Source organism: Chenopodium album, chromosome 8 (genome assembly GCF_948465745.1).
Source record: "Chenopodium album chromosome 8, dcCheAlbu1.1, whole genome shotgun sequence".
NCBI classification, from domain to species: domain Eukaryota; kingdom Viridiplantae; phylum Streptophyta; class Magnoliopsida; order Caryophyllales; family Amaranthaceae; genus Chenopodium; species Chenopodium album.
The window spans coordinates 72,135,679-72,158,283 of NC_137841.1; the positions used below are offsets into that span (position 1 = coordinate 72,135,679).

General features: G+C 31.6%; 2 protein-coding genes and 1 pseudogene across 2 annotated transcripts; all 3 read left to right on the forward strand.

Annotated features, from left to right (window-relative positions):
* The first annotated feature begins 330 nt into the window (after window positions 1-330).
* On the forward strand, window positions 331-918 carry LOC145555475 (pectinesterase inhibitor 4-like). The gene has a single exon (XM_081617212.1). The coding sequence runs from the start codon at window positions 331-333 to the stop codon at window positions 916-918; it is 588 nt and encodes a 195-aa protein (XP_081473338.1).
* Window positions 919-8,591: 7,673 nt separating this feature from the next.
* On the forward strand, window positions 8,592-8,888 carry LOC145555476 (non-specific lipid-transfer protein 2 pseudogene; annotated as a pseudogene).
* Window positions 8,889-15,977: 7,089 nt separating this feature from the next.
* LOC145642260 (putative glutamine amidotransferase GAT1_2.1) lies at window positions 15,978-19,686 on the forward strand. The gene is made up of 5 exons (XM_081693379.1): window positions 15,978-16,211; window positions 17,811-18,130; window positions 18,338-18,757; window positions 18,870-19,079; window positions 19,412-19,686. The coding sequence occupies exons 1-5, from the start codon at window positions 16,112-16,114 to the stop codon at window positions 19,643-19,645; spliced, it is 1,284 nt and encodes a 427-aa protein (XP_081549505.1). The 5' UTR covers window positions 15,978-16,111; the 3' UTR covers window positions 19,646-19,686.
* The last annotated feature ends 2,919 nt before the right edge of the window (window positions 19,687-22,605 follow it).

Consider the following 22,605-nt stretch of genomic DNA (forward strand, 5'->3'; position numbering starts at 1 on the left):
TTGAACTCTAGAAATACAACTTGCAATAAGAGAATTCTATGATATTGACAACTTAGAATCCTAATCCTACCCAAATAAGTTATGTGATCAAAACAAAGGTAAAAGTTTCAATAGATATATAGAATTAGAGCTTTATTAAAAATACTATTGCAATAGAATTCTAACATATCGACAACTTAGAATCCTAATCATACCCAAATAAGTTAATTATGTCTTACACTCTTACCATCTTAAATAATCTATAAATAATGGCTCATTCAACCCAATTATTCCCAACACAAAAGATCAATAAAGAAAAACACTACGACGTACGCATACACATACAACACAATGGCTCGATCTTCTCAATTCTTCGGCCTCTTAGCTTTTGTTTTCTTCGTTTCAATATCTTTAGCCAATGCAACAACAACCGACTCCCCTAACACAGCCTTCATCAAAAAGACATGTAACGACACAACAAACATCAACCTATGCCTAAACACCCTCCTCCCTAACGCCGGGCGCATCAACAGCCATCCCATAAAAGCCACCCGCCTCGCCATCATATCAACCCTAACCGAGGCTCAAACCGTGTCTAGCAAACTCACCAACCAAGCAAAACAACCTAAACTCCGATCCCACGAAATTAACTCCCTCAATGAATGTAGTAGCATGATCGATTTCTCGATCTTGGGATTGAAACAAGCATTGGATGCAACCAATCAGTTGAGTGGTGGCACCAAGGAAGTCAAGGAGTCGAAGAGGCTAAACATGGTGCGAGACGTTAGGACCGTGCTTAATGTTAATAATCAATGCATGAATTATTTGCAAAGTTCACATGTTAGAGACGTCTTAATTAAACGTGTTACGGACATTGTTACACCACTTAATCAGCTTGCTACTAATGCTGTTGATCTCATTCATCACTTGATGTTTTAGGGTTTTTCGTTAGTTTTAATAATTAGAATTGCAATTAGTTGTGGATTGATCTATTAAATTTTACGAGTAGTACTAATCGTTAGAGATAGTAGTAATAAATTATGTTTTGGTGCTGTTTTATTTATTTTTAAAGTTGTTACGAAATTTTAGGGTTTTTTTTTTCAAAAAAATAAAGTTGAATTTATAAATAGAGATTCTTTGTTTGTTTTCTTAGTTTTATTTTATTGTTTAACTCTTAAAATCTTGAACTCTTTAGGTATAAAACTCATCTACCTGAATGTTTACAAAATCAAGAAATATTATCTCAATATTACGGAGTAAACATGTGTAGTCTACACTTTGGCCCAATTACGACCCAACAGTAACATAAAAATATTGGGCTCTTAGTTTGGGCCACATTTTTTCAAGTAATTACTGTTCCGAAGGCCTGCGTTTAAAATCAAATTCATATTGGAATAAAATTTAGATCTTACTTCAATCATAAGATAGATGGCAATTTTAAATCTAGAAGTTAGTACAAGTTTATAAAATCTTTATTGGCCAGCGTTTCAATTTTGAAACATTGTATTTTCGATGTTGATATAGATCTAAATTGAAACAATTTTATCAATTGCATTTAACAACCATGTGATTATAATTTCTCCTTATGCACAAGAGCATCATAATCTTGTAATCATATTTAAATACGACTTTTAATTTATCAGATTATCAATTGATTCATTCGTCAATTAACTTAGATCTTTTATCCATTTAAATTTGAGTGGAGGAGAAAAATAGTTAAAAGGCTACTAGTGTTTCTTCTATCGGAAACAATTGCACGTTGCCTTAAAGTTAGGAAATCCTCAACATTTACCATGTATGTGTCAATTTTATTGTCATCAACTCGTAAATGCAATATTTCTTTTTTTTTTTGGCAAAATCCCAAGATGATTTGCCAACAATCAATCAATTACATGCTACTAAAAGCAAATCTAATATCACACTTCTCAATGTATTACTGTTGAGCCTATGAAAAAACCCATATGTGAGTGGTGTGTTGTCACACATTGAAAAAACAAGAAAATTGTGTCCACTTTATAAGGCCAAGGGGCTACTCCCCTCATAGTCATATTGTTTTGAGGTGGAAGCTCCTTGGTCGTGTAAAGTGGACAGTCGTGACGAATGTGGCTTAGCCCCGTTAATCATGGTATCATAGCCAGGTTTGGGTTCTCAATGTGTTGGAAGAATTTATTAAATATCCAAACTCTTGTTGGGATTGTTCGTTCTTTTTGGATCTATTAAAACTCAAAATCATTTTATTTTTTTTATGTAAAAAGATCTATTAATCAAATATTCATTTCATCAAATTCTTTAAGTTCAATAAAAAATATAAATAAAATGCTTATATAAGGGCTTGAACCTAAGACTTTTAGTCCAAAATCAATGCATTACCACTATGACAAAGCTAATTTGATGTTATTTATTGCATAAAAATTGTATTTAACCTATAAATTTATATATTTACTTAAATAAAAAAATAAAAAATTACAAATTTGGGGGGGGGGGGGGTGCCACCCAGGCCCCTTCATAGATCCGCCAATGCATATGGGACACTATGATTTATTACGCACCCTTAGATCACAACCCAATACATATGATGATATTTATAAGAATTTACGTGATTATTTTGTTTGCGTGTTACGATGACGTTTGGGATGATAAACTTGTTCAACATTTAAATTTTCAATCTTACGATATCACTCAATATTTCTATAGAGAGTCTCTCTACTTTTATCATCATTAGTAATATCATCCAACTCATAGTTTGAATATTGATTTTATTATTTTTAACGAATTTAATTATTTTTTACGGATTTCATATTGTTGCTTTTTTTTCATGGTTTAATAAATAAAAATGTTTTTAAAAGTTTTATTTATTAATGTATTGATTAATGTTAGTGAAGTAATAATTTAAAATAGAATTTGATTCTTAGAATCTTATGATTTGTGGCATTTATATTGTTTTTTTTTTTTTTGGTGCTCGCGAGGGGCAAAGCCCCAGAAAAAAACAATAAATAAAACTACGGGGGAATAAACCATGGCATAGCCACACCTACGACATCATCATGTAATATTCTCCCTAAAGCTAAAGAGGGGACTTGAATCAACTCCGTGGGGTTGTTCTGATTGACTCCTTGATTAGCAAGCCAATCTGCAGCTCTGTTAGCTTCTCTATAAATATGATGTACTTAAACCTGCCAATTATCATCATCGAGCATCTGCTTGCACTTCGAAATAATATGAGTAGCTTCCCCAACATACGTCTGATTGCCTTGTAATGCTAGCACCAATGCCTGACTATCCAGCTGAACTTGTAACTTTTCTGGTTTGAGTCTTGCTGCCAGCCCCAAGCCATATTCCAAGGCCCTTGCTTCAGCTTTGAAAGCATTACACACACCCAAATTTAGTGAAAAAGTGTAGGCTAACTTTCCCGTGGCATCTCGAATTAGCCCACCTCCACCAGCTTGACTAGGGGCTCCTTTAGCAGCCCCATCAGTGTTAAGCACCAGCCAACCAACAGGGGGGTCTAGCCAACGCACATAGGCTTCAACACGCTGCCTCGACCCTGCAGTTGGAGTGCCTTCAAAATCCCCAACAGCTCGCCAAGTCTCTTCGAATTTAGCTAGCAAAAACGCCTTTATGTCAATGGGATTCTCATTTCCTCGATTATAAACAACATTGTTCCTCCACCTCCAAATCCACCATATGACCAAAGCAAAATAAGTCGGCCATATTTCAGGTGATAAATCACCCCTTTCTTGAATTTTGATGTTGCGCACTATCCATTGCTGCAACGAGCCATTTCGAAACTGAGGTGAATTAGCAGGGCCTCCCACTTGTTTCCAAATCTCTCTTGCCATTTTGCAATCCTTTAACATATGAATCATAGTCTCGTCATGATCAGGGCAAGACTTGCATTTACGATCATCCGTTAAATTCCTCTTGAAGCGATTCACATTTGTCATAAGTCTGTCATGTAAAACGATCCATAACAAGACTTTAGCTCTTTGCTGAATCCGCACATTCCAAACAAGCTCCCAACTTCCATCAATCGGAACATTATCTTCCCCTTTAATAATTTGCAAAGCAGATTTTATTGTGAATCTACCTTTAGCACTTCCTCCCCAGTAGAGCAAATCACCCATCGAGGGATCCTCACGAACCTGATGGGTAGCAATCTCTTGAAGCGTTCGACCTGGCAGTAAATCCCCAAATAATTCCCACTTCCAGCCTGTTTCTTTATCCCAGAGCTCCTCAACTGTCGCCCCTTCTATCTCTTGAGGGATAGGAGCTATAGCGAGGCTTCGAAGATCACTAGAGCATGCCCACTTATGATCCCAAAACAAGGTCTGATTACCATGACCAATTGCAACCCGAGCTCCTATTCCTAGAAACTTCACATTATCCGTTATACCTCGCCACACATTTGACATATTACTCTTTGCTTCAAACATGTCTATGTCACACCTACTCTTACAATATTTTGCTCTTAAAACACTTGACCACAAGGAGTGAGGCTCCGTTAAAACCCTCCATCCAAGCTTTGTTAGGAAGGCAGCGTTCATATCTCTCGAAGACTTCATACCCAAGCCTCCTTGATTTTTATTAAGCTGCAACGTTTCCCAAGAAAGAAGATGAATTTTACGTTGATCTTCATTGCCACCCCATATAAAACGGCGCACTTTCTTATCAATATCGTCACATATAGTCCTTGGTATCTTAGCCGATTGCATTGCATAAGAACTTATTGTGGAAATAGATGATTTTGCCAAGGTAATTCTTCCCGCAAGAGAAAGATACTTGGACTTCCAACCCGAAAGTCTTCTATCCACTTTCTCACACAAATAAGCAAAGGTGTCTCTCGTCACTCTACTCGTGATTGTACGCATACCTAAATAATTACCAAGATCGTCTGTAATCTTCATTTGCAAGACATTTGCAATGGCATTTTTGGGAGCTGCTGCCATATTAGGTGAGAAGTAAATGCGAGACTTTGCATTACTCACTTTCTGACCAAATGTCGCACAAAATCTAGTCAAACACCCTTGAATAATTTTAGCTTGTTCGAGAGAAGCTTCTGCAAAGAATATTAAGTCGTCCGCAAAGCAAAGATTCGAGAGCTTAGGCCCATTCCTACTTGCTCTAATAGGTTGCATTTATATTGGTAATTAGGGTATTGATAATTATAAGATATGAAAAATTAAGTTGATAAATAATGTTAAAAAAAACTATGAATTAACAAATTACGTAAAATTATTTATAAATTAACAACTTACATATAATTACATAAAAATTATATTGCACAAAGTTAATACATATAATTATATGTATTGATTGATGGATTATTCATTTACGTATTATTAGATATATAATGATTTTGTTCTATTATAAATATTTGAAAGAATAGTGTTTATTTAAAATAAGTGGAATAATTGACTCCATTATTTTAAAGTTAGATATGTTGTACATATTATGTAATTTCATTCGCAAACATATGGTTATAACGATTGTCTCACAATCGTTTGCTGATATTAATGTTTATAATATGTCAGATATACTTGATTTATTTAATTTTAAATAGAAAACTAATATAATTTCCATATTTGAAGAAACACTCTTTTTCTTTTAGTAACGTTGATGAATAATTGTTGGCGATATTTCTCATCAGTGATTTACAGAGAACTAGCATTAAAATTCAATTTTTTTCCTTTTGTGGAATCTAAATTAAATTTACTTAAACACTTTTAGTGTGACAGATTAATTTACGATTGAAGTAAATTTATTAATTATCTTTATATTTTTCTTTCTTTATATATATTATGGAGAGTTATTGTCTTTATTTTTATGGAGTTTTATTAGTATGAACTATTGATATTACAATAGTTAGTGTGTGTTAATATATTCATTCAAATTGACGAAATTTGTTAGTTAATTTATTGGATTTTTCGTATGTAAACAAAATTTAGGGTTTGTTTGAAAATTATGGTTTACAATTGAAAATTAATTATGGCGGAAGTAAGAATTGATTATGATATGATATTATGTAAAAAAATAACACTACTATGCATACATGAATTCGAGCGGCCGAACACATACCTATAGGCAAAAATTTAATATAATAATAATAATGCTAGGGAGAGATTAAAGATATTTGCGATCAAAAATTTGTATCCATATATGTAAAAAAAAAAATTATTATTACTTAGTTTTTTTTTTTTTTTTTTTTTTAGAGAAGATAATTATTGGTTTTTTAAAATAGTTTAACTTTAATTATATACTGGATGAAGCCCGTGTGATGCACGGTTTGTTTGATTTTTTTTTTTTATAATTTTTTTTTTTTTGTATTTATGAGCCTAAAATTTGTTATATATTTAGATAAAATTCTTAATATTAAAAGATAATATATAATATTTAATTAATATAAACTGGGAAACCTCATTCGCCAATTTTGCTTACGTGTCATTTAAATTATTTAATTCTAAAAGAAATTAATAATCTCGTATTTAATTGGCTACCACTAAAATTGTTTATCTTACGTGGCGCGCTAAAAAAAATTAAATCCTACATTGCTCTCTAAAAACTCGGGAAAAAACTCCCCTTTATATATATATACTTATGAAGCCCGTGCGATGCACGGTTTGTTAGTAATTTTTTTTTTTAAAAAAAAAACATATTTATGTGATTAAAATTGTTATTATATTAGTTTTAAAATATTAGATAAAATTCCTAACATAATATTTTGTACTTAATTAATTTAAACTTCTTTAAAATATACTTAATTAATTTAAAAAGAGTTAAAAAAAAATCCCTTTCACCGTAAATTCATCAATCCAATAATATATAAAATATTCAAAATTTGATAAGTTGGGCTAATAATTTACTACCTCCGATTTTTTTTTTTTAGTTGCAACTTTGGGGTATGATATTCAAAAATTGATATAAAACTCCCAATAACTATCACTTTCATTATACACTAGAAGAAGCCCGTGCGATGCATGGTTTGTTAGTATTTTTTTTAAAAAAAAATATTTTCATATTTATGTGATTAAATTGTTATTATATAAGTTTTAAAATATTAGATAAAATTCCTAATCTCTAAAGATAATATTTTGTATTTAATTAATTTAAACTTTAAAATCTCATTCGTCAATTTTGCTTACGTGGCATTTGAATTATTTAATTGTAAAAGAAATTAATAATTTCTTATTTAATTGGCTACAACTTAAATTTATAATCCTACATGAAGCGCTAAGAAAATTAAATCCTACGTGGCTCTCTAAAAACTGTGGAAAAACTCCCCTTTATATATATATATATATTATATTAGATTCTCTATTCGTTGTTTTTACCCATGCGTCAAAATTTTTAAATCTTATTCGTCACTTTTGCTTAGGTAGCGAGTAAATTTTTTAATTGTAAAATAAATTATTAATCTAATTTTTTATTGGACTTCTTATGTGACGTGCCAAATGCTCCCAATTATATTTAATCTAATTATATTTAGTTTTTTAATATCTAATTATATTTCTATTATAGTTAGCCAACATCCGTGCATTGCACGGGATTTAACCTAGTTTAATTACCATAAGCAGGCATATATATTTTAGTCAATATAAGAATACTATATTTTTTTTGGTGTTCTACCCGGTTCACCCTTTAAACTAATTCGGATTAGGGGATCCGTTCTGGGTGGTTAAATTAGGTTCCAGACCCCTCCCAATAGTTATTGCAAGGGATCGAACATGGTTACACGGGTCCTTCGTACGTACCAAGTGTAGTCCCAATCACCACTACACCAACAACCAATTGGTTAAGAATACTATGCCTCTATTGGCTTTGCCTTTTATACTTTATGAATTAATTTTTTGAGATAAATTTTATTTCTTACTTTGTATAAAAAAAAAAAAAAAATTCCATCTATTATCATACGGAGTATTTGTAAAAAAAAAAAAAGAAAAAAAAAAAAAGGAAGAATAAAGGACAGCCAGGGTTTCCCTGATATACTTCCTCTCCGACCTTTTTTTTGTTCTTCCTATTTAATTAGAACCAAAAGTTTAAATATTCTAAATTACTCTAAGTGTATAAAGCATAATATTGTCATGTTAGGTCTTTAAATTATTTGAGTCATATTAATGAAAAACTTATTACAGAGTAATATTATTTAATTTATACTTGTATTTATAACAAGCTAGTTTGTAATTATAGACATTCATGATCAAGGTAATACATTGGCATTCACAATCAAAATGGAAATACTACGTTCATTGAATTAAAAAGACTACGTTCAATGATTCAGATTCAACAATTGTTTTTTCAAATAATCTAGGTCCTTGGAAATCATCAAGAAATCGATTCATTAATATAATTAATGCAACTTATAAGTTAATCTAATTATCTTATTTGCATGCTCCCAAGAACGATATGCCAACAGATTATGATTCTCTTACATTAATTGCACCCTAACACTAATACACAAACATAACCCTAGTATTCAATTCTCACCCTATAAATAGAGGAAAGCTAAGCCCTAATAATCTCACCACCTCATCCCACTAATCACCTACTTATTACTCTAACCTTCTTCTTCAATTCCCATCTCCAATCAATAATCCTCCCATCCCTCACTAATCAAGATGTCGAAGAAGGCTAGTCAAGTCATGGCAACTCTTATGGTGGTTGTGCTCCTCTTAGGGGTGGTCGAAATAGCGAAAGCGTGTAACCCTTTAGAGCTTACTCCATGTTTGTCAGCAATTCAGCAAATTGGAAGCTTACCATCGCCAACATCACCTTGTTGCGTTGCATTGAAAAAATTGACCAAAGAATGCCTTTGTTCTTTCTTAACTAACCCCGAAACTTCTAAATATTTAAGCTCTCCTACTGCTCCAGGTATTCCTCAGGTTTGCGGTATTGCTTTCCCTTCCGATTGCTAATTAGTAAGCCCTAATTATATAGTTTTCTCTCAGAAAAATTTGCATTTTTAATGCATTAATTAATTTTCATAATTGGGAGAAAATGAAGGAGATAAGTTGTACTATCGTACGATGAGGTAGCTATATATGCTACAATATCTTAAATTATTTGCATGTCTTTTATTTTGTACGTTAAAAATTTGTAACCAAGTAGTTCTCTTTAATTTGTTGGCATTCTTGCTTGACTAATTATTGTGTACTACCGGAATAAATATACTAATCTTTTATTTGTGTCTTGGATTTGTCTTGATATGACATCGATGTTATATGAATTCGATCTAGCTATAGCTTATTCTATGTTGTTTTTGAATGATCAGAGCTAATTAAAATCATCATACTTTTTCTGTCCAAAATAAATTTATGATGATCACATACGTGATCATGCAAAATTGTTTCATAGGTACTCCGTATATACATCAAGGTATAGTATATTTACCATATGGTACGGTGTGTTGAACATACCAAGTATAATTATACAAAGCAAAGACGACGCTCGATCTATTAGTAGCTAGTGTACATAGACAACATAGTTATTATATTTTGTTCATCTTTGATCCCTAGCCTATCATTATATTACTAATATTATGAAAGTAGCATCTCGTGATCATATTCACATCTCCCAAAATGTTCCTAACATTATAAATTCCATTTTAAAACAAAAAGGGGACAGAAATACTACGTGCAAACTGCAAATTGCACCGAAAGAAAACGATTTAGCAAAATTACAATAGCACGCACTATCATATCACATGTACGAGTACGTTTAATAATAGCCAAAATCTAGCTACAATCCAAGCCACCCTAATCATAACCTTAATCTCTTTTGCTAATTTTTAATCTTTCATTTTCCTCTATAAATAGAACAATGAACCATTAATACATTCACTTCACTCTACTATCCCACTTTCACTACACACATTATTTTACTACTCATCAATGGCCAACAAGGTGTACACTTTTGCTATGATTACGGTGGTCGTAGCGGCGGCAATGCTGGCGGGGGGACCGATCCCGGCATCGGCCGCTACATGTGATATCAGTCAACTGATGTCTTGTGCAGGGGCATTTTTGTCCCAAAATGTGGCACCATCGGGAGACTGTTGCAATAAGCTTAATATGCAACGATCATGCCTTTGCGGGTACAAAAAGAAGTACCAAAGTTATGCTAATTCACCTAGTGCTAAGCGTGTTATTTCTGATTGTCGTGTCAAGATTTCATGCTAAAAATTTGTAAGGATTTGAATAATAATAAGGCAGTCTTTTTTAATGGATCTTTTATGGTAACGTGTTTTTTATCATCAAGGTTGCAAGATTTGTAATTTTTTTTTTTGTGGGGTTTAATTTGGAGAGCCATGAAAGGTAAATGATGCGCATAATAATGTTTAATTACAAACAAGTATTGAGTATCACGTCAAAGCTTGACCAAAAAGCTAATTGACGTGCACAAGGATCATTGTTATGTACGTAATATTAGTGTGTTTTGGTTCATGATTTAATCTATGCCATTTTGCTCTCAACTCATGATCTCATGAATGTTCTCTAATTGATTTATACAACTTTAATTTCTGAAGCTTCACTATTGACCACTCATATAGCTTCCTTTCACAACCTAATTCTAAATTATTTTATTCAATTTAAAAAAAAGAAATGAAAATTATGCTTCAATTGTGGTTCTTTGTGAGAACTGAGAACCAAACATCATCAATCAATAGTGAAAAGAGAGATACATGTCTAGTTGTCTACTCACTTACTCAGTAAAAGTTTAATCGGACCAAGCCCAATTAACAACATTGAACGTATTAGGGCATTGGGCTATTAGCCCAAACAGGAATTGGCTGTTAACCCAAAAATTATTGGGCCACTTCTAATGGAAAGACAGAAAAATGGATTAGCACTAAAGGACCCTAATCGGATTTAATCCTCGCAATTTTTGGTAAATGATTCTCTACCTCAAAATATACTAATTTATTAGGATTCAAACCTTAGACGAGCTCTAATATATATTTCTTACTAAGTGAGTCAACACGTTGTTAATAACTTATACATAGCACTTATTTTTTCATTAAATCGATTTTTTATTATTCAACTTAAATTAATCATATCAGATAACTTACATATGAGCATGTCCAAATTAAGTTAGTCTCAACTTATCTTAACTTTTTTTTTTTTTCTTTTTTTTTTTTTGAGGGATAACTTATCTGATATATGACTAATATGATTACTATGGTTTTTTTTTTTTTGAAACAAGTATGAGTACTATGTTTGATACTGTATTATATTAAATAAAGTAAGTTCAAACAAATAGACCAATAACGATCGTCAAATCGTCAATCACTTCGGATATTCGGTATTATATCTTGCATGCACAGTTATACTTGAGAGTTGATATCAATTAACCTATACTAAAAGCGAACCTAAAATGACACTTGTCATGATGTCATTAAAAAATTTCCCGCTTTTTTTTCTTTTTTTTCTTTTTTTTTTCCCCCAAATTTGTATGACTTCCAATTTTTAACCTACAATACTTATTCAACTACAGTAACATAGATTAAAATTAAGGTATTGAAATACTTCGTATATCATTATCCAAGATTATTACAGTATAATATCATCAATTTTTTTCCTCCAACTTAAAATTTATTTTAATTAAAAATAGAAAAAAATATTTTGGTATCATACTTTGTATAAATCTTAAAATTATGCATAACGTTTATAAGAACAACCAAACAAAATTATTTTATTACATTATACTCCTTCCTTTTTTTTATATGTTATAATTGAATTTGCACATTTGTCGAGACACAACTTTAACCATCAATATCCTTAATATAATTAAACTTTATAACAAAAATTATAAAGAATGATGTTAATTTAACAATAATTTACCAATAAAAAAAATATTTGTAACAAAATATCATTCTTTATAATTTTTGTTATAAAGTTTAATTATTGGATTTAACCTAGTTATAATATAAAATTAACCGTGTTAAAAAAAATAAAAAATAAAAACTCATAATATAATACTCTCATTTGCTAATCACATTATGAATACTACGTATATTATTTCAAAAGCTTGACCAATCACATTCAAAATGCTCATCCGGCTCATCCCTCACTTAATTAACAATAAACTGAATTTAAAGCATGACACTTTGAAGAATTTTATTTGCTAATGTAGTTATCAGACTATTAGGAGAATTGATAGATAATATTTTCAATTAATTCATCGATATCTATCCGCGTGTACATATGTAGAGCATGTATGTACATTCAATATTTTGTATAATTTATAGACTTTGACTTGATATGATGGTCATTTTTATAGATGTATGATGTATATAATCGGTTTATATACTCTATCAATATTTCAGTACTAATAGACTTAAAGTGTGTATTTCGTGTTGGTTAATTATTATTAGAGTTTAAAATCAAATAATATAAGAGACTGGGTCCCAAATTAAAGGGTTGTAATTTAATGGAATGATATAAGCCTCAAAACTGATACAAGAAGGTGTGGTGAGTAGAGGTGAGACCAAGTGATGAGTGTTTCTGTGTTTGTCCTTGAATATTACTTTTCTTGATGTGCCACGTGTGCGTGTCGTGTGACCAGGTACAACGACAATATTGTTTTGTAAACATCTCAGCGCATAACTCCTAGGGAGTACTACGTATATGTTTCCTAAACATATAAGAGGTCAAATTTGTAAATTTGACAAGGTTTTGAAAAAAGTTGACTCTACAATGATACATTATATTGTACCATTATGCATGTAGTGATACCTTTTACCATCCTATACGTTGTATATTTTTTTCCTAAAATATTTACCACTTATCATCTTATACATGTAATGGTACATTTTTCATCATATATGTTTGTTAAGCCAATAGGAGCTATGCGCTAAGCGGCTAAGGGTTAATCGACAATATTATTAACTCTGGTCTTTTTTGAATAAAAGTTCTACCTCTTGCTCTTGTCTTAAATTATTGTATTGTAACATTTAACATTTTAAAATTAAGTTAGTCAAAATTATAACAAGCTATGTAGTCAATTAATTAATATAAACACCATCAAATAAATGAAAACTTGGTAAATTTAGTAAAATGAACTAAACTTTGTTATTTATTCATGATGAATGTTTTTATGATAAAATATTTGTTTCATTAACCAAGATGTTATACTTAATAATTTGAAATAGAGGTAGTAATTCTAGCTTACTAAAAAGAACAAAACTTAGCACTCAGTAATCATTGACAACAAAACAATATAATAACACACTTGATTGGACTCTAGCAAGCGTTAGCTAAATTATACTCCTAATTGATATGTAAATGACGTGCAACACGTAATAATTTAATCAAATTAAATAAATTTTCAATTAATGAGAGGAAAACGATACAAAAACAACCAAATTTGTCTCATCAAGCCAAACACGTCGCAAGTGAGAATGCAAATTAAAATCGTAGGTGTCATCGAGGTTGTGAATTTGATTAAGGTCCACAATCCACATGCATGGAGATAGGAGACTGTGAGATTCATCACTTGCCTAATTCGGTAATTCGATCCTTCCATCATTTCAAAGCAAAAAGCTAATTATGTTGTACCGGCAATGTGTGGATGTTAATTAGGTTAGTTGGTTACGGTTAGGTTACTATTACAATTATGAATATGAATATGTGTACGGATATGAGTGTTGGAGTGCATATTGATATTAAATACGGAGTAGAATTTAATTTATTAAGTTTTAACATATTTCTTCAGCTCAAAATTAATAATCACGCACGTTTATTTGTTTTATGATGCATGTCGATAGCATTTATTGTCATTGTTGTTTCTAACAACAATCTAACTATGATTATGATTTATGATTAGATAAAACAACTATTATAAGAGGATAACGCAATATTTATTATCAACAACTATGAATATTGAATAATTACAAATGCTAAACGCTTTTTTTTCTCAGTTATATGCGAGTACTTTGTACTTTTTGTAACGTATCCTTAATTAAGCATAAGACGTAGGGCCATATAATAGGTAATTTTTAGCATTTAATATTTAACATAAAACTTCGGCATAGTATTTTCGATCAGTCCCTTATATAGTTATATGAAATTCAGGAAGAACAAACGTAATACGATATACTCCGTAGTATTATTACGTGTAAACAAAAAGATATGGTGTGAACCGTAATTTATTTTTAGTATTCATTTGAGTATAGTAAATTTATAAACATAAAAAATATATAAACATGGAAAGCATGATATTATTTTAATTATTAAAAAAATTGTAGAGGATAAGAAGCACTTTCACAACGAGTCATCATCTACTTGAAAGCGATACTTTACTTTCAATAAATTTACTAAGCTAATTGGATTGGATTAAAAACAAAAAAGAAAATGACATCAAATGTTTATGCTAAAGATATTGATTAAAAGGTTTAACTTGAGACAGTAGTTTCGAAAGCCGGGTTCTTTGACTAGCCTATTGTTTAATTTATTTACAAAAACATGATATATAAAGAAGTAAAGTAAAAAAATAGAAATTTTAGACATATTTAATACGTTTTCAATTTGTTTTAGTTATTCATGCTTTGAATTTCTTGTATTATAAAAAGATTAAAACTCCGACCAACAACAAAATGAATGAATTAAAACTTAATAATAAAAAAAAAAAAGATACTCTGTATATACGTTGTATTGGATACATCATACATATGTATGTATAGTTGGAAATGAAATATCCGAGAAAATATAAGTTTCTCACTATTTTTTTTTAAAAATTAAATATAGGTTTACAATTAAATTCATATTTTTAATTTGTTGATATATCTACAATTTTGCCAAGTTTGCATGCTCTTCCAACCTTATAGGGGCTTTACAATGCCTTATCTTCCAAAGATAAACTAGCCAGATAATCGCTTACTTGTAAATTAATTATCATAATGAAAAAGACTCAAGATAAACATGGCAGGTACACATAGCTTAGTTGGCATTACATTTTAGATAATAGTATACTACTATATTAGAATATATATTTAATTAAATTTATACGAGTATGCCGATCCGTATTTTATACTCAAAAGGTATTCTTATTAAATTTGTATTAATATAATTGTTTTTAATTTCAAAACATCAACTTAAAAATATTTAAACTTTTGTGATTAGGTTTAGGTCCACGTTAATATACTAATAATATAACCACCGAAAGAATGGAAATTAGAAACTAGCTAGAGCATACCGTTAATTATACGTCATATAATATGCGATGAGATCATGAAATCAAGAAACAATTACGTGGACTTTGGTCTGACTAAAGTGGGAAGTAAATGCTAAATAGGGTTAACTCAATTGCCTGGTCCAGATCAGCTCATACTCAGCTTTGACCCGTCCTAGACATTCCCTCCCTTGGATAATCACTTTCTATCCCACGTTCTATATTAAATTTTTTTTTCATAATTTTAATTACTACAGTATTATTATATGACTTCTAATGTACCCCGAGTCTTCTGTATGAAAAATGAATACAAGTAAGAAGATTAATTACGAGAGAAAGATTATGAATAATCAAACATTAATAACATTCATCAACGCTTATTATTAAAAAAAAATGTTTTTAATAACAGTTTATATATTTTTTTTTCTTACTTAGTACATATATATATATATATAAATCACTAACATTATTAGTCTAAAAAATTGAGGTGAATAGTGCAAAAGGTTGAAACGCTTCACTAAAAAATACAAAGTAACAAATAACTATATATACTTTCCTAAAAAATAATTATTTCCATGAAAATTGCAACAAACTTTTTAGGTGTAACCAAACGACAAGTATCTAGTTAGAACAGTGAGCTAAATTGGAAAGAGAATTTGCCTACGCGGCGCATGAGCCCGTGGAAAGTGGATGTATGTTTTCTTACATTTCTCCGCCTCTCACTTTCAGCAATAGTGAAATGCAACTACCACCTTTTTTTCCTATTTCCTTTTTCTTTCAGGTTCCAAATTTCCCTCATTCTCTTATTATAAATAGAGACCAATTTTCCCATTCATTTGCATTACACACCAATACTATACCTCAACTCAAAATATTTGATTACTGAAATTTCATAAGTTTAATAACTAGGTTGCCAATTTAATCTCCTAGTCGTGGTTGTTGTCGTCGTCGTTTAATCTATAATATATAAATGGCTGCTGCTGCTGCTGCTAATCTCTCGGCGATCCTCCCACGAGTTCTCATTGTTTCTCGACGCACCGTTCGTAAGAACAAATTTGTCGATTTCGTCGGTATATCTCTGTCTCTCTTTATCATCGTTTTTTTGCCTTTATTCAAATGTTATGTGTTACAAAAACATACATGCAGTCGTGTTTTATTATTGTTGATTTGCTACCTATGAGATATAATCAATTTCGAAAAATATATTATTCTGTTTAATTTTTATTAGATGAATTAATATGGAGTAATATCATTCGGATTATAATCCTAGCTAATTTAAAATGCATTTTCGAGTAAATCATTTTTTTTTTTTTTTTGAACGGGACAATGAGTAAATCATTTATTACTTCTTTTGTTCGAAATTAGTCCGTCGCTTTGTCATTAATCTGCCGCCAGCATAATACACAAGTGTACAAGCTAGAATTAAGGCTACAAGTTAGGCTTGTTAAACACATTATAATGCATGTTTTGTTAAAATATGTATTACGGAATACAATTAAACACATTATCATACCATCGTATCTTCGTTTATTTAGGCCTATATAATCCTTTTTTTTTTTTTTAACAAATAATCTTTATCAAGTTATTAGTAGAAAATAGAAAATGCAGAGAAAGTTATAGGGGAAAACTGAAAAAACATAAATATAAAGTCAAAACAGCAACTGACTTCCTTGAGAACAGAAATTTATACGTATGTCTAATTAAATAATAATAAAAAAAAAAAGAGAAGAAAAGATAAACTTACACTAAAAACCTTGCCAATTAGGCACTACTAGTACACATCAGCAACTACATTTTTTGTACATAAACCTCACTTAAATATGAATAATTGAATATAGCTAGATCGATTAGCATGTTATTGCTCCATAATTTTTTGAAAGTATAATAATAGCTAAACGTAATTCGTACTTTCAAGAAAATTATTACTCATTTCAAATACAGGGTAGTCTTGTGGACTCTTGTCTAAAAATAGTATATAAGTTTAAAAATCGTTGTATAGTATATGAATTTGAAAATCACCTGTTAATAAAGTTGTACGTCTACTCACCAACAATTTAAAAAATTACCCTAGTACTAATGTAACTATTGTTATAACCTATGTACTAATAACTAATAAGAAATTTGTTACTCAAACAATAATGATAGTTCGCACTAGTAATTTAGAGTGGCATATACTGTAGAGAGATCCGAATATACGTATAGAACACTAATTAGCAAGTAACAACTCAATCAATATTATTGGGGGACCTTCTTTGCCCTGGCCTTTTCAAAATTCAATTTTCCAACAAACTTTGCTTTGGTGCAAGAAAAAGCATCATCTTACACGAGAAACAAGTGATCCTAGAAAAATAATTAATACGCAATCCTCATCCACTAAATATTAAGTGTCAATTTAATTAATTAGATATCACTAAAAATTAATACAGTCAAAATATTATTAATTATATATAGATGGTGTTTTATCTGATAACGGATATTTAATTTAAAGTATGTACGGATTAGCTCCTTTCCACAAAAGCTTAACAATTTTTTCGTGTTATCACTAAAAACCAAAATGACCATAGCTAAATAACAATAATGATAATAATTTTTACATTGTCCTGCTTTTTTGCGTATGTTTCTTAGCTTGTAATTATAATAATTATGCTTTTTTGGGCTGGTGTGATTAGGTGAATACCATTTGGACCTAATAGTGAAGTATGGGGCCGTGCCAGTAATAGTGCCCCGGGTCTCGGGTATTCACATGCTACTAGAGAGCTTTGAGCCTATTCACGGTGTGCTCTTGTGTGAAGGCGAGGACATTGATCCCTCTCTCTATGAATCCGACTTTAACTCCGGCGAACTTTCACCCGAGGAAATTGAGGAAATCCGACGATTACACGCTAGTGACACCGCCATTGACAAGGAAAAGGACTCAATTGAGCTCAGGCTCGCCAAGCTCTGCCTCGAGCGCAACATCCCTTACCTAGGCATTTGTCGTGGATCTCAGGTTTATACACGCATCCTAGTGTAAATTTTAAAATTAATTCTAGGTTATGGTGTAACTTTGAAAAGAAAAAAAAAGTAATGGATTAATACTAAAAACTTAAAGTAAAATATGTACATTGTCAGATATAAAAGTCAAACTATTACTAGCATAAGTACGTCTATACGTCTGTAATACTCTGTTATCTAAAAATTTACGTCGTATTAATAGGTACTAAATGTAGCTTGTGGTGGAACGCTCTATCAAGACGTGGAGAAAGAGTTAGCGAGAAAGGTACCCGAAGAGCAAAGAGTGTCCCATATCAACTATAACAACTACGATGATCATAGACACGTAGTTAAGGTGTTAGAAGGTACCCCTTTACAAAAGTGGTTTAAGGAAACTTTAGTGTCACAAGAGAATTTGGAGATTCTTGTCAATAGCTACCACCATCAAGGGGTCAAGCGATTGGCCCAACGATTCGTCCCCATGGCGTACTCGCCGGATGGGTTGATCGAAGGCTTTTATGACCCCGACACGTATGAGCCGGAGGACGGAAAGTTTATCATGGGACTCCAATTTCATCCTGAACGTATGAGGCGATCTGACTCTAATGAGTTTGATTATCCTGGTTGTCCTTGTGCTTATCAGGTAAGACTATGTTATAAAATTGTAACATGTTTTTTTATGATCAATTTTAGTATTTATGATTATTTTGGTCATGTATTGAAAATAATTGTGTTGTTTTAAAAAAAATTGACAGGAGTTTGTGAAGGCAGCAATTGCATACCAAAAAAGGATTAGTAACAATTCAATGAACGTGCCTAAGTTACTTAAATTGGATCACACATTGGAGAAAAAGAGGAGAGTTATTGTTAGGAGTTTCTCGCTTGCTAAAGATATTTATTCAAGTGGAAATGGTATCAAACCATCTAAAGAATCCGAACTTGATGTTGGGGCTAATTTTCTCGAGGTATTACTTCACTATGCACATACTTTATGTTCATACTTAGTACCGATGTGCATGTGCTATATATAATCCGTAGTGAAAAATATAATAATACTCGTAACCTATAATAATGTACGATGAGGAAGTATTGTATATCTCACAAACAATACTCATTTGTTGCACATAATTATAAGAAATGGAGACCAGATTGTAACATAAACTGCACATACTATTATTTGAAGGCTGTTGTAAGTTTTGTCAAGGAACATAAACTAATCTTATGAATAATGTGTTCAAGAATTAGTACACTATCATTTGAAAGCTTAAAACTTATGTGCATTGTTTTTGTGACGCAGTCTAACACAGTGATGAGTAAGCAGCAAGAAGCAAGGTTGATAGAAGTAGGAGCAACAGTAAGAAATGCGTTTACATATTTTGAGAAAATTAAGGTGAACGAGGAGAGAGAAAATTTGGCAAAGAAAATAATGGAAAAAATGTCAGTAGAACAGCTCACTGATCTCATGACTTTCTACCAAACAATGGGCCAGACTTGCTCTTATGTTTTGGACAGAAAACTACACGAATTATGACTTTATGATATTGTAAATGTTGAATTGGGCCCCATATAATTTGTAGATTTGGGCCCAAATTAGGCCAACTCTGAATTTCTAGGCTCTCTTATGCTTGGTTAAAACAATAAAAGTTTAAATAAATAGATTATGGAATTTGTAGCAATTTTTTTTTTTTTTTGACGTGAAATTTGTATCAAATTTGTAAATAAATATTGGAGTAGTATTATTTTCCTTTATTGTTTTGTACGGAGTAGAATATTTTACTATAATTACGCCACTAGATCATTACCATAAATATTTAACCATTCCTTTATTTAATTTTGTCGAATTAGATTTGACTATAATTACGCCACTAGATCATTACCATAAATACAACTATAATAATTCCTCTATTTTTCCTTTTTTTTATATAAATGCATCACATTTAAAATTCTAAACTCTTAGTGGAAGTGGAGGTGGAAGTGAAGTGTGGAACCATCCAATTTGCCTTTAAACGACCAATATACCGGTTTACAACTTGCACTGATTTCATTAACTCAAGCCTACCACTAACATCTATGACAACATATAATGATCATATATGGTACCAAACAGCATTATATGACTGATATGTCTATTTTATATAGTATTTTACCCCCGTCCCTTGGTCATAATTAGTAGTGTTTTTGGCCCTTTAGGGCCACTTTTATTACTAATATGTGTTTTCTAGTATTTTCGTAGTTCTGGTTAAGTTTTGCAGGGAATTGCACCTTTGGAGCATTTTCCCGGGATTTTTATGAAGCGACTACGAGCATTGGAGGAACACGACCATTCTTGGAGCCCAAGGCCGGCTAGAGCCATCGAGCCGGTGATTAAGGGTTCGGTTAATTGGACCACGTATTCGAGACCCGAGAGGAAATATGGATTGGGCCGAGAAATCTAGCCCAATCGAAGTCCAAAACCTTGAAGATAAAGACCGGGCCCGATCGGGCAAGCAATCGCCCGATCGGGCGGATGCGCGTGGGAGTGCCATTAAGGGAAGGCGGGCCCGATCGGGTGAGCTGCTAGCTCGATCGGGCGCGGCACTTTAGGCTGGGCAATGAGAGAAAGGCGGGCCCGATCGGGCGCGTGTTTTTCTAGAACCTGATTAAGTTTAGTTAATTCTTGTTTTAAGAGAAGTATATATTCATTTTGTACGGATTAATTACGTACCTTCTTTCTCTTAGACTTCCTCTCTCTACTTAGTATTTTTCTCTCTCTTAAATTCTCTCTAACTCTTGTTCTTAATCCCTTCATTAATTCCAGATTTAGTTTGGTACAATTTCTTCCCTTTTTAATTTCAGTTATTTTTAATTGCTTTCTTGATCATGTTCTTATTTATTTATTTGCTTGGTTTAATTATGATGATTAGTGAATAGTTTAATTCTAGGGTTTATGGGGATCCATAATTAATATGAAGGGATAGTTTGTAATTATTGATTGTTGATATTGCATGATAATTTCCTATTGAATTGTTTTAATTCTTTGCAATTAGATTATGAATCGAGCATATGTAATTTGATTGTGAATGTGTTAGCAATATTGAATTGATGAATCGAGCAGATGTTGATTTAATATTTAAAGGCTTTTTTTTAATAGGAACTTAGGTCTAATAAATTGCGAGAGCCTGTTAGATCCATGTTGGTTAATAAATTGCGAGAGCCTGTTAATCATGTTATTTATGCATTGTTAATTATTAATTGCTTCGTTCTATCCCGGAATATTAATTATTGGTGAACCTGTGACCCTAGGTTTCCTTATTATTGATTCTTTTCTCCCTAAACCCATCCTTCGTAGTATAGAATTCATATCTAAAATATTGGTTACTTAGATAATTTAGATTATAATAATTAATTAGAATTAAAAAGACTTGTTTCCCTATGGAGTTCGACCCTACTTCTCTATCTACTGTAGTTAGTGATTTAGGTAATTATTTTTTATTAGGAGATACGACTTTACCCTGTCAATGACCCAAAGATGTATTCCCTAGAATCTCAAGGTTTTTCGATACCAAGCCCCGAAACCTACAAAATTTCTAAAAAAGCGTGAACATTAGTGTAACACCCCAATAATTCTCTCTTTAAAATTGTTAGGACCCTGAACAACATTCAAGAGAATTACTGGCGTGCTGCCGCCACGTGTTCAAACGTTAAGGCTTTATCAGAAAATAGCAGCGGAAAAACTAAATCAGTTATAAATAAGTTTCAAAACCAACGAATGAAACCAAATTAAGTCATACAATTTGGAACCATTAAGGCCCTTATTCAAAACCCAATAAAAGTAGTAAGTGATTAATTCCAGTGTTCGAATAAATTCAAACCCAAAAGAATTAGTGTCAAATAAAATCGAATTAAAGTAAATTCAAACTTGCAAAAGAAATAAAATGTAAACAATCAACTCTCTACTCAAGATCCCACAACCCTGATGAATGCTGCATGTGTAAGAACCTGTGGTAATTCTGCTCCCCAATATTACAAGTGTAAAAATTGGATCGTCACAGGGTCATTGAAAGGCGAAGGCCATGACCAAAGAAAGACACACAAAGCACGCAATCAGCAAAGCTGAGTACATACAAGCTGCAAAATAAATTAAGAAATCCATAACATGCTACTAATAATCAATCATCATGCATCATTAAATTATAGACTCAACACACGACTCAACTATTTATATTACTAAGACTCCATTAATTAATAATAGGTAAATCATTATTTTTATTCATTGGATTACGCAATAGACAAGGTTGTCCAACCCATGCTCCATTTGGAACATCAATAAAAGAAAAACCCCATGCCTCCTTTCGGAAACATCAATAAACATCCAACGACCACGGGCGCGACTCCGTGACCGTAGTTAGTATGAGATCTCACCTAACTCCTAGTTTTGAAAGATATTTGACATAAGAGACTCGTAGATCAGATGGCCTCGAGAAAAGTACACAGCTAATACCCCATGTACCC